General features: G+C 43.8%; 1 protein-coding gene across 1 annotated transcript in view; it reads right to left on the bottom strand.

Annotated features, from left to right (window-relative positions):
• doc2g (double C2-like domains, gamma) overlaps nt 1-15,460 on the bottom strand; it is a 36,568-nt gene that overhangs the window by 7,384 nt on the left and 13,724 nt on the right. The window contains exons 6-8 of the mRNA XM_079467423.1: nt 15,090-15,216; nt 14,953-15,009; nt 14,041-14,165 (exon numbers count right to left, since the gene is read on the bottom strand). Coding sequence (XP_079323549.1) covers nt 14,041-14,165; nt 14,953-15,009; nt 15,090-15,216 — 309 coding nt within the window. The remainder of the gene's footprint in view (nt 1-14,040; nt 14,166-14,952; nt 15,010-15,089; nt 15,217-15,460) is intronic.

The following is a 15,460-nucleotide window of genomic DNA, read 5'->3' as shown; positions in this document are numbered from 1 at the left end:
GATCCCTTAGAGATAGGGTGAGAAGCTCGGTCACCCGGGAGGAGCTCGGAGTAGAGCCGCTGCTCCTCCACATCGAGAGGGGTCAGTTGAGGTGGCTTGGGCATCTGTTCCGGATGCCTACCGGACGCCTTCCCCGGAAGGTATTCCAGGCCCGTCAGACCGGGAGGAGACCCCGGGGAAGACCTAGGACACGCTGGTGGGACTATGTCTCCCGGCTGGCCTGGGAACGCCTCGGTGTCCCCCCGGAAGAGCTAGAGGAAGTGTCTAGGGTGAGGGATGTCTGGGCATCTCTGCTTAGACTGCTGCCCCCACAACCCGGCCCCGGATAAGCGGAAGAAAATGGATGGATGGATGGATGGAAAACCGATGTAAGTCAATGGGTACCGCTGTTGTTCGGTTACTAACTTTCTTCAACATTCTAAAATGTAAATGCTGACACAATATTCATTTTTAGGTGCATTTTCACATTAAAAGCTTAGGTGGGAGCTTCATTCCAAGCTGAAATTTTTACAGTGAGAGCTGAAAGCAGCCGTGTTTACAGGAATGTCAAAATAAAAAACAGACTCACAATTGACTCCACACACTACACTGTGAGAGGGAAAGCAGTTTAACACCGGAAAAAATGGCACGCAACTCTAACGTGCACCTGCATCCATGCATTTGTGAATAAGTCACTAATTACATTTTGACTTAATGGCTTCGGCAATTAGCTGAAAACGCACAGCCGAGACGTCTGTGCAAAAAACATGGGAACGCAAGTCTAAACGTCTCGGCGCCGCAACAAGTTCAGGCAAAAGCGGAACTATCGAAATTGTGTCCCAAGTAATGACATTAATTAGAGCATGTGCAATAATATCCGCATTCCTTTCGTCTGTTCTAATTACTCGCTGATGCCGGGGGCCAGATGAAAATAGAGCTGAACTCTATGGGGTCTCAGTCGCACTCATAATCATTTCACACACAGGAGCACAGGAATGATTACACATTATAAATATCATCAGCCTCAGAAACACCAGTGAAAGACCTTTGAGAACTTAAAAAGAATAAAAGCAAAATCTTTCCAGAAACATGCACTTGAGAATTTTTCTCACAAAGATTTAATAATTAGGCCTGAAAGGTTGCGACAGCTACGATTATAAAAGCGCATATATTTGTCAAAGACATTTCTTCTGTTCTCTTGTTGACATATTTTTCTCTTCAGGACGCTTACAGTGCTTTTCATCAGGGGCTTGCGTGGCAGGCACGGTTTGGTTCATGAATATTACATAGATTATGATATCCGCAGCAACTGATTTGCTGGAAGACATTTGTTGGAATGTGAGCCTTATGTGCTTTTTGTGTTAATAATAAACTGGCTTTAAACATTCTAATACCAAAGCATAAAAGTGTGTATTTGTATTCTTTAATTAATAATGCTCCCTCCCCTGATGCCCTTGTGCTGATTATAAAATTACAATCTGAAAGGAAGAAGAATTTATATGATCTGTTACCGTTATGGATTAATTTAGTAATTATACCAACACGCTACAGTGAATAAATGGTTTCTACATTATGAGCGTATAGTCTGGGGAAAGATTGCAATCGTGTGCAAAACCAATCTCGCGCCAGATTATCCAGATATAAGTCCCATTATGAAAATCAAATGGGATGAAAATGTTGGTGATTTCGAAATAGCTTCTTTAAAATAGAATCCCTGTATTAAGTCATACAAGTGTCTGCCTCACCCCACGAACACATAAACTCTGCTGTTAAAAGAAAGCTGAAACTGATTCCTGTAGATACCCCATTTGTAAATTTCCCTAGTCTTTCTTTTACTTGGTATGCTTCTCAATACTTGCACACTGTTTTGCCACTCACTTAAATGCTTGTACTTTTCCATCCCAAAATAAGTACATACTTTCAGAGCATAGTAGAAGTTTGCAAACTGGGACGCAGCATAGAGCTTCTTTTGCATAAAAACTCTTCTGTTAAAACCAACAAGCCCGTTACCTAAGCAATACATCGCAGTGGAGATAAACAAGCTAACGTCAATAGCGAAGAACTATTTTCCCCCTCACATAGGCCTACGTATAGAGATGTGGATGCCGGTTTCTCATTGCGCTACAATGAAATAGCTACTTATTGATTGACCGCTAGTCCCTCTCGAACAGATGAACACTACTTGAGTTCTGTCTCATATTCCCTCTATTACAAACTAGAGCTGGCTGACAATACATAGACTAAGTGCCGGTTGAATAAACTGCTTAAGACTAGTCTTAGACGTAAGTCATCTATTTAATTTCTTTAAGACTGATTATAACTTCTTTAAATCAGTTACATAAAAAGGTACAATGGAACTTTTTCACGTAAATTCTAAAATGGTAAATGGGAGACTACTGCATTCTCATTTGCTCGAATGGCAAAATAAAAACCCAACTATAGTGTTTTCACTACTAGTCTGATAACCATAGTCAAAATAGAGACTGATGTCAAATTTACCATAGGCGCTGTATAAGAAACACCCTTGCATTAGAGCTAAATCATTTTTGTAATTTGACGCGAAGGTAATGTGGTGATGCGACTGCCTGACCCACCTATGTTTGAGGAAATGGTACGGTCCGGGGGTATAAAGGTAGATAGGACTGGCATGTCACACAGGTGTGTCCTATAGGGCTTCCGGGAGTACCTTTATTTCCGGTGGGTTGGGCTACACGTCCAAGAGGTAAGAGCTACCAGTGGCAGTTAAAGTGTTGATATTTAATGTCAAACAGGGTAAATGGAGATGCATTTAAATTACAGTGTGGTTGAGGAGTACTGCGGGCATTTGTGAATGGCCATGTATTTTCGAGAGCCATTAGTGAAGTCCGCGTCAAGTGCGTGGTGCATTACGGGTCATTAGCTGCAGGTGTGTTACTCATTTTCACGTATAGGGTTGTGGGAATGTATTTTCCCTCTAAATTCATTTGCTTGTTATATTTTTGCAGTGACTTTGGGTGTTGGAGGTGTTGCAGCAGGCTGAACCGACGCCAGTTCGCAGGCTGATACCGGCGCTATTTGGGGCTGTGATTCTCCCTTATGGACTAGCGCTATCGTACCTGCATGTATAACGACTGCTTGAACTGGAGTGTTTTCCGAGATAGACAGTGCCACTATTGTTCGCACTGATTCGTCCAACTTACCATTTCTCCTACCTGACTGCCTAGTGGATTCCTGAACCGGGTTGTTTCCAGACCCGTTACTTTTAGTGCGACGCTTAATTTACCTTCCACTTTCATTTCACTGCGTAGCGGATGCATGAAGCTGACTGTTCCGGACCGAAGTGGACAGTCCGTAGAGTCGTGTTTATTTCCGTTTTTGCTCTTTCACTCGTTGCCGTGCCTGGGACAGCGTCTTTGTCCCGGTTGGTGTGGAGGATCTATTCCCATTTAGCTGGCAGTTATTTCCAGTGTATAATAACCATTTAGTGTCTGTTGACGTGCTTCGATATCGCGTTCTGCGTGTCTATAGGCACGACATTTGGCTCTCTTTCTCGGAGGACTGGTGATTACCGGACTAGCTATTATTATCGATGTTATTTTGGGCGTAACTTGTTTTGTTTAAATTGATTTTGTTTAATTCGTTTTGTTTAAAATTTATTTTGTTTAATTCGTTTTGTTTAAGTGATTTTGTTTACTTCGTTTTGCCTAAGTGATTTGGTTTTGTTTAAGTGATTTTGTTTACTTCGTTTTGCTTAAGTGATTTGGTTTAATTTGTTTTGCTTAAGTGATTTGGTTTAATTTGTTTTGTGTAAGTGATTTGGTTTACTTCGTTTTGCTTAAGTGATTTTGTTTACTTCGTTTTGCTTAAGTGATTTTGTTTACTTCGTTTGTTTTGTTTAAGTGATTTGGTTTAATTTGTTTTGTTTAGGGTCAGTTGTGGCCTAATGGTTAGAGCGTTGGGCTTGTGATCAGAAGGTTGCCGGTTCTAATCTCAGGGCCAGCAGGTCATGACTGAAGGGCCCTTGAGCAAGACCCCTTACCCCTGATTGCTCTGCAGTAATGTGACACTGTAAAAAACTACTTGTAAGTCGCTTTGGATAAAAGCGTCTGCCAAATGAATAAATGTAAAATGTAAATGTAAATGTTTAATTTGTTTTGTTTAAGTGATTTGGTTTAATTTGTTTTGTGTAAGTGATTTTGGGATTGAGTTTATTAATTTTCTTTTCGTTCCAGAATTAGGGGGAATTAGTCGCGGTCGAGATCCTCTGTATGTGGTGCTGTGGTTGACTTGTTTGTAGTGTCCACAATATCGAAACATTTGGCGTGTGGTGACGTGAGTGAGCACAACGGTTGTCGGATCAATCAGACGACTTTCCCCAATTCTGGGTTGGACGTTTTAAGTGTGTGTATGCTTTGTACGAAGATGATGGCCTGTTTCTTTTAATGACTTTAATTAAATGTGATTTTGTATTTTAGATGGTGTGTGTGAAATAAATTGTTTACCAGCTTCCCTTTTGTCTGCTACCTGTCTCAGCCAATAACGAACCTGTGAGCTTTTGGTGATTTACTTAATTTTGGGTCCCTGGCCCTATCCGGGGTGGCGTAGTCGGCTCATGCTTTGATTAATCTCCTTTCACCGTATGCCATCGCCACATTTGGCGTAGTCGGCAGGGTCTTGGCTGTTGTACGGGTACAGACGTAGGGATTTGTATTTTTTTTTCACACATATATATATTTTCTTTCTTCTACTTGACCATATGGTGGAGACGCGTCTGGTGATTACCCCTTATATTGTGTAGAGATGGAGGCTGAATTACAGGAAATGAGAGACCTTGTGGCTCAGTTGAAGGCCGATAACGATCGACTGCGACAGGAGCAGACACCGGTTGAGTTGCTTGATCCTGGCGCAGGCTCTAGTAGTGCGTCACGGCCATTAACGCCTATATCTGTAGGATCCAATGTTAACACCGTTGAGCGCTTTGTTTTTGTTCCTCGTGAACGGCGCTGTCCCAAATTTAATGGTAGGTCTGGTGTAGGCATTGACGAGTGGGTCGAAGAAGCTCAGGCGTGCATGCGCATGCGGACGATGACGGCTGTCGAGCAGGCTTTCTTTTTGTTTGATCATCTTGAGGGAGAGGCTCGGGATGAGATTAAATATCGGCCGAGCCCTGATAAAGATAATCCTGAGAAGATTATTTCTGCGTTGCGTGAAGTGTATGGCTGTCTCGAGTCCTATATTACGCTTCAAGAAGCCTTTTACTCACGGCGACAGTTGGAGGGAGAAACGTTACAAGAGTTCTCCCTGGCGCTCTTGAGTTTATTTGATAAGCTTAAACAACAGTCTCCGCATGCCATTTTAGATGCGCAGGTGGTAGTTAGGGATCAGTTTATTGAATGTGTGTTGGATAATGCCTTGCGCAGAGAATTGAAACAATTGGTAAGGCGTCAGCCTGCTGCAACACTGTTAGATGTCCGAGGGGAAGCAATTCGCTGGGAGAGAGAGGGAGTGCCAGGCGGTGTACGGGGGCGCAGTCAGTCTGTTCCTTTGGTGCAGGGACATCAATGTGGCGTTAAAGATGATTCTGGGGTAAATCCTGAGCAGGGACATCATTCACAGGAATTTAGGGAGTTGAAGGACATGCTGATTCGACAGCAACAGCAAATTGATCAGCTTTCTCAGACTTTAGCCCGTAACCATAGTCCCCAGTCTCGTGGTCAGCCACTGCGTTCTAGTTACGTGATTTGCAGACGGTGTCAACAGCCTGGCCATTTTGCTCGAGACTGTCAGTGGCAGCCCCATTCGTCTGGCCCTCAAAACCATTCCCGGGGTAACCTGATATCTCGTGATGCTAGGTCAAGTGTCCCTAACCAGCCGGAAAACTAGTACCCACCGGACTGCAGAGTCTCAGTTCGGTTGGAGGTAAGAATGGCTCTTGTGATTTTCGTGCCAGCGGTTCTGTGCCTCGTTTAGTCTCCTCATGCCCACATTTAGTTGCAAATATTGGCGGTGTGCCCATACCCTGTTTGATAGACACTGGTTCCATGGTATCGACCATTACAGAGAGTTGTTTTCGGTCTGGATTCGAACCATGGGGCCAGCGTCGATTACAAAACTGTCATTGGTTACAGCTTAGAGCAGCCAATGGACTGGAAATCCCTTATATAGGGTATATGGAATTGGACGTTGAACTGTGTGATCGTGTGGTATCAGGGTGTGGCATATTGGTTGTGCGTGATCCACCTGGGGGTAATTCTAGTGTTCCTGGGATTTTGGGAATGAATGTTCTTGGTCGCTGTTATCGTGAGCTTTTCGGGCAGTACGGACCGACCCTATTTGAGCTACCATTAGTGACCCAAGACGTGGGAATATCTCGGGCCTTCCAAGCCTGTCAGAAAGTAGATGGCGTTCTGGCATACGGGGGCAATGTAAGAGTCCGTGGGCATCGGGTTTGTCGCGTTCCAGGGGGCACTATGAAGTTTGTAACAGCAACATGTTCGTCCATGTTTAGAGATAAGATCGTGTTATTCGAGCCCCTTGACACTGGTCTGCCTGCTGGCTTATTGGCCTCTCCGTCGTTAGTGTATGTCGACGGTGGTTTGGTTTGGGTGCCTGTTGTCAATGTGGGTGTTCTCGACGCTGTTTTATACCCGAAAACCATCCTCGGGAAGTTGCGGGAAGTGTATCTGGTGGATTCACCTGCCGGACTGACTGAGGTATCTGCGGTTCCTGCTATCACAGTGACTTGTGATATGATGGCAGCCCCTGAGGCAGCACAGGTCGAGAACATAGAACTGTCAGGGCTGTCGGATGAGGAACAGGGCAAGGTTAGGGCTCTCCTTCAGGAATTCCAGGCGGTGTTCTCTGCTGGGGAGGGAGACTTGGGTTGTACCGACCTCCTGTCCCATGAAATTCCTTTAATCGACGAGACGCCTGTTCGACAACGCTATAGACGGATTCCTCCATCTGAATATGAGTTAGTTAAGACTCATATTGGCCAGCTTTTAGACACCCAAGTGATCCGGGAAAGTTGTAGCCCGTACGCCTCCCCATTAGTATTGGTTAAGAAGAAGGACGGTGGCCTACGCATGTGCGTAGACTACCGCCAACTCAATGCTAAAACTCGGAAAGATTCGTTTCCACTGCCTCGAATCGATGAGACATTGGATTCATTGACAGGGGCTTGCTGGTTCACTACGCTAGATCTGGCCAGCGGATATAATCAAGTCCCGGTTGCAGAGGCTGATCGCTACAAAACAGCTTTTTGTACACCTTTTGGTTTATATGAATGGAACCGTATGCCTTTTGGTTTGTGTAACGCACCAGGCACCTTCCAGCGGTTGATGCAACGGCTGTTTGGCGACCAGCAACATCAGTCTCTCCTGCTGTATCTAGACGATATTATTGTCTATTCCTCCTCTGTGCAACATCATTTACAGAGGTTGAGGATGGTGCTGGAACGGTTGCGGGCTGCTGATCTTAAGGTAAACTTGGCCAAGTGTGCATTTTTTAGAGAAAAGGTGCAGTACTTAGGACACGTAATATCCCCCCAAGGAGTGGCCACAGACCCGGCAAAGGTTGAGGTTGTGGCGCAGTGGCCACGCCCCAAGACTGTGTCAGAGCTACGTACCTTTCTGGGATTTGGTAGTTACTATCGGCGATTTGTGGAAGGGTTTGCTCAGATAGCAGCACCGTTGCATCGGCTGGTAGGGGAGGTAGGACAAGGGAAGGGGAGAACTAAGATACAGGAGTTGGATGCGTTATGGTCCGAACAGTGTGAACAAGCATTCCGGACCCTGAAAGCTAAGCTTGCCACCACACCAGTCCTGGCATATGCTGATTTTAAGTTACCGTTTATCTTGGAAGTCGATGCCAGCTATGTAAGGGTTAGGTGCTGTACTGTCTCAAGAGATTGGGGGCAAGGTGAGACCAGTGGCCTATGCCAGCCGTAGCCTGCGTCCTGCAGAGCGTAACACTGCTACCTATAGTTCTATGCGGCTTGAGTTTTTGGCTCTAAAATGGGCCATGGCTGAAAAGTTTCGTGAGTACTTATTGGGCCATCGTTGTATCGTTCGTACAGACAATAACCCCCTTAGTCATTTGGCGACTGCTAAGTTAGGTGCCACCGAACAGCGATGGGCAGCTGAACTAGCGGCCTTTGATTTCGAAGTGCAGTACCGATCCGGGAGATCTAACCAGAATGCGGATGCGCTATCACGCATGACTCCTAAGGAACGGTACCTGGAAAGGGAAGGCTCGTTGGGAACATTAGTTCCTGAACTGCTTAGGCGTGCTGGAGTGGTGGATCGGGCAGACTCCACCACTGTGAGGGCCATGCAGGTGATGCCAAATCGATCTAGACCAGAGTTGGCTCGATTACAGGAGGAGGATCCCATTATCAGTTCAGCTTTTAAATTTTGGCGCCAAGGGCAAGGCCCAGGGCCCCAAGAACGACGACAGTTACCCAAGCTAGTGTTGGTGTTACTCCGGCAATGGGAGCGGTTGGAGGAACTGGGGGGCCTATTATATCGACGGGTTTGCAGTCCTGATGGTGGTGCAAAGGTGTTGCAGCTGGTGCTGCCTGTTGTGTTACAGACTGAAGTGTTGACCCAACTGCATCAGTGTCATGGGCACCAAGGCACCGAGCGCACTTTGGAACTGGTGCGACAGCGGTGCTACTGGCCTGGGATGTCGGCCGATGTAGCCCGTTGGATACAGCAATGTGAGCGGTGCCAGCAAGCCAAAGAGGCTGCCCCAGTCCCCAGAAGCTACATGGCCCATCTGTTAGCTTCCCGTCCAAATGAGATAGTGGCCATTGATTTTACGGTCCTAGAACCTTCTCGTTCGGGGCATGAAAACGTGTTAATAATGACAGACATTTTTAGTAAATTCACAGTGGCAATCCCTACTCGGGACCAACAGGCGGCGACTGTGGCTCGCGTCCTGGTTGACGAATGGTTCTTTAAGTTTGGGGTCCCAGGCCGTATCCATTCGGACCAGGGACGTAACTTCGAATCGCATCTTATCCAGCAGTTGTGCACCCTTTACCAGGTGGGTAAGTCTCGTACTACCGCATACCATCCAGCTGGTAATGGCCAGTGTGAACGGTTTAACCGTACCCTGCACAATTTGTTGCGGACCTTGCCCACTGGAAGGAAGAGGGATTGGGCCTCTTGTTTGTCCCAGGTGGTATTTTGCTATAATACCACTCCCCATCAAGCCACCGGTGAGAGTCCTTATTTTTTGATGTTCGGGCAAGAGCCTAGACTGCCTGTGGATTTCTTGCTTGGTCGGGTGCAAGAACCAGTGGCTGGTGGAGTCCATCATTGGATGGAAGAGCATCAGGCTTGCCTTAAAGTGGCCTTCGAAGGTGCCCGTGAGCGGTTGCAGGCCGCAGCTCAGCATCGCAAGGCGAAGCATGATCAACGGGTAAAAGAGCAACCGCTAGAAGAGGGCCAAAGGGTCTATCTGCGAGAACGTGGGTTCTCCGGGCGCCATAAGATCCAGGATCTGTGGAGCTCGATCATCTATCAGGTAGTTCGAGTGCCACGGGATGGGGGATCGGTGTACTCTGTAGCACCAGTGCAAGATCTCACTAAAGTCCGTAACGTGCATAGAGTGTCCCTAAAACCCAGAGTTCAAAGGGATCCCATGCCGACCGAGTCCTTTAAGGATTGGCCGGAGTTGCCAGTACCTTCAGTAAGAGAGGAAGGCTTTGAGGAATTTGAGGATGGGGATTTAGCCTTGGTGGTGACCCAGGCCCCATCAGAAATTCCAGAGAGCATTGGGGTGAATAGAGCATCGCCAGAGGTAAGGGCGAGTCCTGCGGTACCTGGGGGTGCAGTTGGGGGGAGCGAGAGGAGTGTAAGTGTACCATTAGACGTAGTACCAGATTCTATCGGACCGTCTAGTATCTCCGAAAGGATCGTTAGACCTAGACGTGCTAGGGCCGGGCAGCATACGAATTTGTACCATTTACCACGGACCGTAGGGGCTGAGGCTCATCAGATTTCTGCTGGGTCTACTTCAGGGCTAAATCGTGCTATGGCTTTCAGACCTTGAGGCTACGTTGTTCATCGTCGGGACTACGATGACTTGTGGGGGGGGTAGATTGTGGTGATGCGATTGCCTGACCCACCTATGTTTGAGGAAATGGTACGGTCCGGGGGTATAAAGGTAGATAGGACTGGCATGTCACACAGGTGTGTCCTATAGGGCTTCCGGGAGTACCTTTATTTCCGGTGGGTTGGGCTACACGTCCAAGAGGTAAGAGCTACCAGTGGCAGTTAAAGTGTTGATATTTAATGTCAAACAGGGTAAATGGAGATGCATTTAAATTACAGTGTGGTTGAGGAGTACTGCGGGCATTTGTGAATGGCCATGTATTTTCGAGAGCCATTAGTGAAGTCCGCGTCAAGTGCGTGGTGCATTACGGGTCATTAGCTGCAGGTGTGTTACTCATTTTCACGTATAGGGTTGTGGGAATGTATTTTCCCTCTAAATTCATTTGCTTGTTATATTTTTGCAGTGACTTTGGGTGTTGGAGGTGTTGCAGCAGGCTGAACCGACGCCAGTTCGCAGGCTGATACCGGCGCTATTTGGGGCTGTGATTCTCCCTTATGGACTAGCGCTATCGTACCTGCATGTATAACGACTGCTTGAACTGGAGTGTTTTCCGAGATAGACAGTGCCACTATTGTTCGCACTGATTCGTCCAACTTACCATTTCTCCTACCTGACTGCCTAGTGGATTCCTGAACCGGGTTGTTTCCAGACCCGTTACTTTTAGTGCGACGCTTAATTTACCTTCCACTTTCATTTCACTGCGTAGCGGATGCATGAAGCTGACTGTTCCGGACCGAAGTGGACAGTCCGTAGAGTCGTGTTTATTTCCGTTTTTGCTCTTTCACTCGTTGCCGTGCCTGGGACAGCGTCTTTGTCCCGGTTGGTGTGGAGGATCTATTCCCATTTAGCTGGCAGTTATTTCCAGTGTATAATAACCATTTAGTGTCTGTTGACGTGCTTCGATATCGCGTTCTGCGTGTCTATAGGCACGACATTTGGCTCTCTTTCTCGGAGGACTGGTGATTACCGGACTAGCTATTATTATCGATGTTATTTTGGGCGTAACTTGTTTTGTTTAAATTGATTTTGTTTAATTCGTTTTGTTTAAAATTTATTTTGTTTAATTCGTTTTGTTTAAGTGATTTTGTTTACTTCGTTTTGCCTAAGTGATTTGGTTTTGTTTAAGTGATTTTGTTTACTTCGTTTTGCTTAAGTGATTTGGTTTAATTTGTTTTGCTTAAGTGATTTGGTTTAATTTGTTTTGTGTAAGTGATTTGGTTTACTTCGTTTTGCTTAAGTGATTTTGTTTACTTCGTTTTGCTTAAGTGATTTTGTTTACTTCGTTTGTTTTGTTTAAGTGATTTGGTTTAATTTGTTTTGTTTAAGTGATTTGGTTTAATTTGTTTTGTGTAAGTGATTTTGGGATTGAGTTTATTAATTTTCTTTTCGTTCCAGAATTAGGGGGAATTAGTCGCGGTCGAGATCCTCTGTATGTGGTGCTGTGGTTGACTTGTTTGTAGTGTCCACAATATCGAAACATTTGGCGTGTGGTGACGTGAGTGAGCACAACGGTTGTCGGATCAATCAGACGACTTTCCCCAATTCTGGGTTGGACGTTTTAAGTGTGTGTATGCTTTGTACGAAGATGATGGCCTGTTTCTTTTAATGACTTTAATTAAATGTGATTTTGTATTTTAGATGGTGTGTGTGAAATAAATTGTTTACCAGCTTCCCTTTTGTCTGCTACCTGTCTCAGCCAATAACGAACCTGTGAGCTTTTGGTGATTTACTTAATTTTGGGTCCCTGGCCCTATCCGGGGTGGCGTAGTCGGCTCATGCTTTGATTAATCTCCTTTCACCGTATGCCATCGCCACATTAATATAATGCAAAGAATAGTTTTATAAACGTACATACATTTAAAAACAAAAAGCTTTGGAGGATTTTCGAGGCTGATGAGACCCTGAACTTCACAGGCTTGTGAAAAATGTCCATTAAAATATGAAAAGAAAGACGCAGTCTTAACTTGGCGGCTAAATTCATGCAACCGGGCCTAAGATATTTATATATATTTTTTAAACAGCTTGAATAAAAAGCTATGGACAAAATTAAGAGACCATTTCAAAATAATTGTCATTTTCTGAATTGACTATTTATAGGTATGTTTTTTGTGTTATTGTGTGAACTATTAACAATATTTCCCCACATTTCAAACAAAAGTATTGTTTCTATTTGTATTATATGTAAAACGGTTAAAATAACTGAAAAGACCCTAAAAACCTGAAAAATTTTAAGTTATTTAAGCAAAACAACTGTAATATTTGTACATGTATTAAGGAAAGGTTCACAAATAGTTTTTCATTTGATAACCTAATTTAGTATTTGATAATGATTTCTGAGGTTTGATTTTGTTGAAATTCAACAGACGCTGGACTGGAATGGTCACAGTGCATCTAGAATTGTTAAATAAATGAGAGCTGGAAAGGGCTCTTAATTCTTTCTGTGGCTGTAAATTGCTCAAGCCTATTACAGGCTAAACCTCGCTATTTTTTCCACAGCCCATATTTTACTTTGCATAAATGTTATCCGAGCATCTGTTATTGCTGGAGTACTCTAATGATGTTAGTTTTGAGGACGTCCTTTAATAGTTACAATGAAAGCGTTTGTCGTTTTATGAAGATTAAGAGTTACTGATGCAGAAAATCCTGTCTAATAAAAAGACCATTTGCTGCTTCAATAAATTCCGGAGAAATCCAGCCATAACTGGAATCAACCTCACATACTCTAAATAACAACCGGTCCAGCGCCCACAATGCACAGATAATCCCACAATCCCAAACAACCCCCTGACATGCTGTCATACATGAGAAAATGAGAGAGGGTGAGTCAAAAATCCACCTCATCCTGAACTATATTGACAAGTGTAGTCCTAAACATCTGCTAACTGCACACACTCTCACTCCTCTCTCTCTCTCTCTCTCTCTCTCTCTCTCTCTCCCAGCAGTCTATCCTGCTGAATAAAACCAGTCCACTCTCCAACAATAGATCGCTTCCGCTCTAGTGAGCCCATCAGTGCCTGTTACTGGCATGATAAACAAGAAAATTGTATCTTCTAGAAGCAGATTGTGGAGGAAAAACTCTCCATCTCATAACACATCTAAATGAATCCATGATTCGAATGGCCGAGAACCAGTCGAGTGGTCCAGGGTCTACATACGCATAATCCAACACGAGAGGAAGATCGAGAAAAGAGCATTTGCTGTGGCCGGAAGCCAAATGTGAGGAGTCGGGGCTGAGGAAGGAAGATAAAAAACAACTTCGGAGTTTTCAAAGGACTTTTCTGCTTGCGTCCTGACTCTCTGCCTCCGTATCTATGCCCCATTAATTCGCTGCCTCTAAATAGAAGCTCCTCCCGTCTTATCGCGTGGGTGGGCTTTGAACTTTCGCAAGAATCCACAGGGGGACAAATTATGATCAAGCACAGGTACAGCGAGCAATAAATCACCCCGAAATGAAATCTATGATGCTAACAAGGACGACGGCAAAGCCGATGAATTGATTCATAACACAGTTACATTTACTTTGATTTGTGTGGAGCTGATAATAGCCAGGATTCCAACGAGCATTAAAAACTTGCTTCTCGGGACTTTGAAATTCCTACCATCTGTTTTGGGTGACTGTGCGAGAGGTAGTAAATGAGAAAATGAAATAAAATCCTGGAAAGCAGTAATGGTGTGTAATGTTGAGTGACTACAGGACCTCTGGGGATTTAATTTGTCTGCTAATTTGTCTTTATTAGAACAACATTGACGCCTTGAGGTACTTTTTATTACAACAATTCATTCACAAAGGTCTAAAATATTCCCAATAGTTTTTCTCCAAGGACAGTTCAGAAACTTCAAGGGACCCAAGCAATAAAAATATTATGCACAGTGTACACAAAGGTTGGACTCTTTGAGTTCATCAAGTTTTTATGACAAAATGGTGAAGTAAAAATAACCACGGTGTGCTCCAGTACTCACATCTTGACGAATGGGTCAGAGTATCCATTTGAGTCCATGGCAGCTAGGTGGGCACAGCGAATAATTCCCACAACCAGAGAACTCTTCTCTGTAATGTACATCAAAGAGACCAGGATACGTCCGCGCTAGAAAAGAAGAGTTTGATATTACTAGATATGACATTAAATTACATATAGATGGTTTCAGCGGCAACAAAAGTGATGTTGCTCAAACATAATTTCCTGGAGAAGAATCAATAACTGTAGTAGTAAAAACTGAGTAGTTTTAATTTAATTTAATTTTACAATAAAATATGAATATAAATGAATATTAATATAAATTTTATAAGCTAAATTGTTATTTTACTAGCCAGACAGATAACCAAACACAGGCTGGAAGTTAACTTTGGACCAGGCGCATGCGTCCAATGCAACACTATACTTGATATATTGTATACACTCTATTTTATATTACTTTTTAGATAAAAAAAAAGTTTTTTACTTGCATAGCTGTGATACAATTCAAATGATAAAAAGCCCTATAAAAATAAGCTTGACTTAATTCTGTTACAAATCTTGCCTCTGTAAACCTCGGTTAACACTGTATAATATTCATATATTTTTCTATTTTCTATATGTTTTCTATGTTTTACTACTTCACTCTAAGTTTGCACTACGTACATCATACTTTTTTATTTTCCTTCGTATACACGTTTCCACTCAAATTTGGTCATGCCAACAAAGCACACTTAAATTGAAATTGATACCATCAATAGGGATTATAAAAATATCACTTTGCTTTATCTTAGCCACTGAAGACGTATATGTCAGTTTGGCCTAATGTATGGGTAATCTACATTTCTGTATAGTTTCAGTATAATTTGAGAGTCTGCAAAGAACTCAAATCCAAAATGGAACGCAATTGATGTTTTACCTCCTCTTCTGCAACAGGAACTCCAGAATCCACTGCCTGACTGTTACCCTCCCGGGCCTGCAGGACCGTGGAAGGGTTATAAATAATACACCAAATATCCAAACATTAAATTATGCATAGTAAAAATTTCAGAAGACCTGTGCGATTCTCTCCAGGCCCATGTTGTATTTCTTGCTTTCTCCCTCCTTCAATTTCTTAAGGGCCACCCGGACTTCACCTATGAACTCATTCCGTCCTAAACGATCCATATCACACACACACAGCCTGAAAGAGACAGAGATATGACACTCAAAACTCTTTAAATTTAAGCCTTTCTCATCTCGGCAGACAGCACGTGTTCAATGTTTGGCAAGGCTAGAGAGAGAGAGAGAGAGAGAGAGAGAGGTGAGGTAAAGATGATAGTAGGTATTGACTAATACCTACCATCAGAAGGTTCAGTAGGAAAGGACATTTTTTATCAAAGAGAGAGAAAGATAGTACACCTACAAAATAAGAATGTTTACTGTAC

The sequence above is a fragment of the Barbatula barbatula genome (assembly GCF_947034865.1).
Source record: "Barbatula barbatula genome assembly, chromosome: 11".
Taxonomy (NCBI): Eukaryota; Metazoa; Chordata; class Actinopteri; order Cypriniformes; family Nemacheilidae; genus Barbatula; species Barbatula barbatula.
The sequence above is the reverse complement of the archived record's forward strand: the minus strand, read 5'-3'. Positions and strand labels throughout refer to the sequence as shown.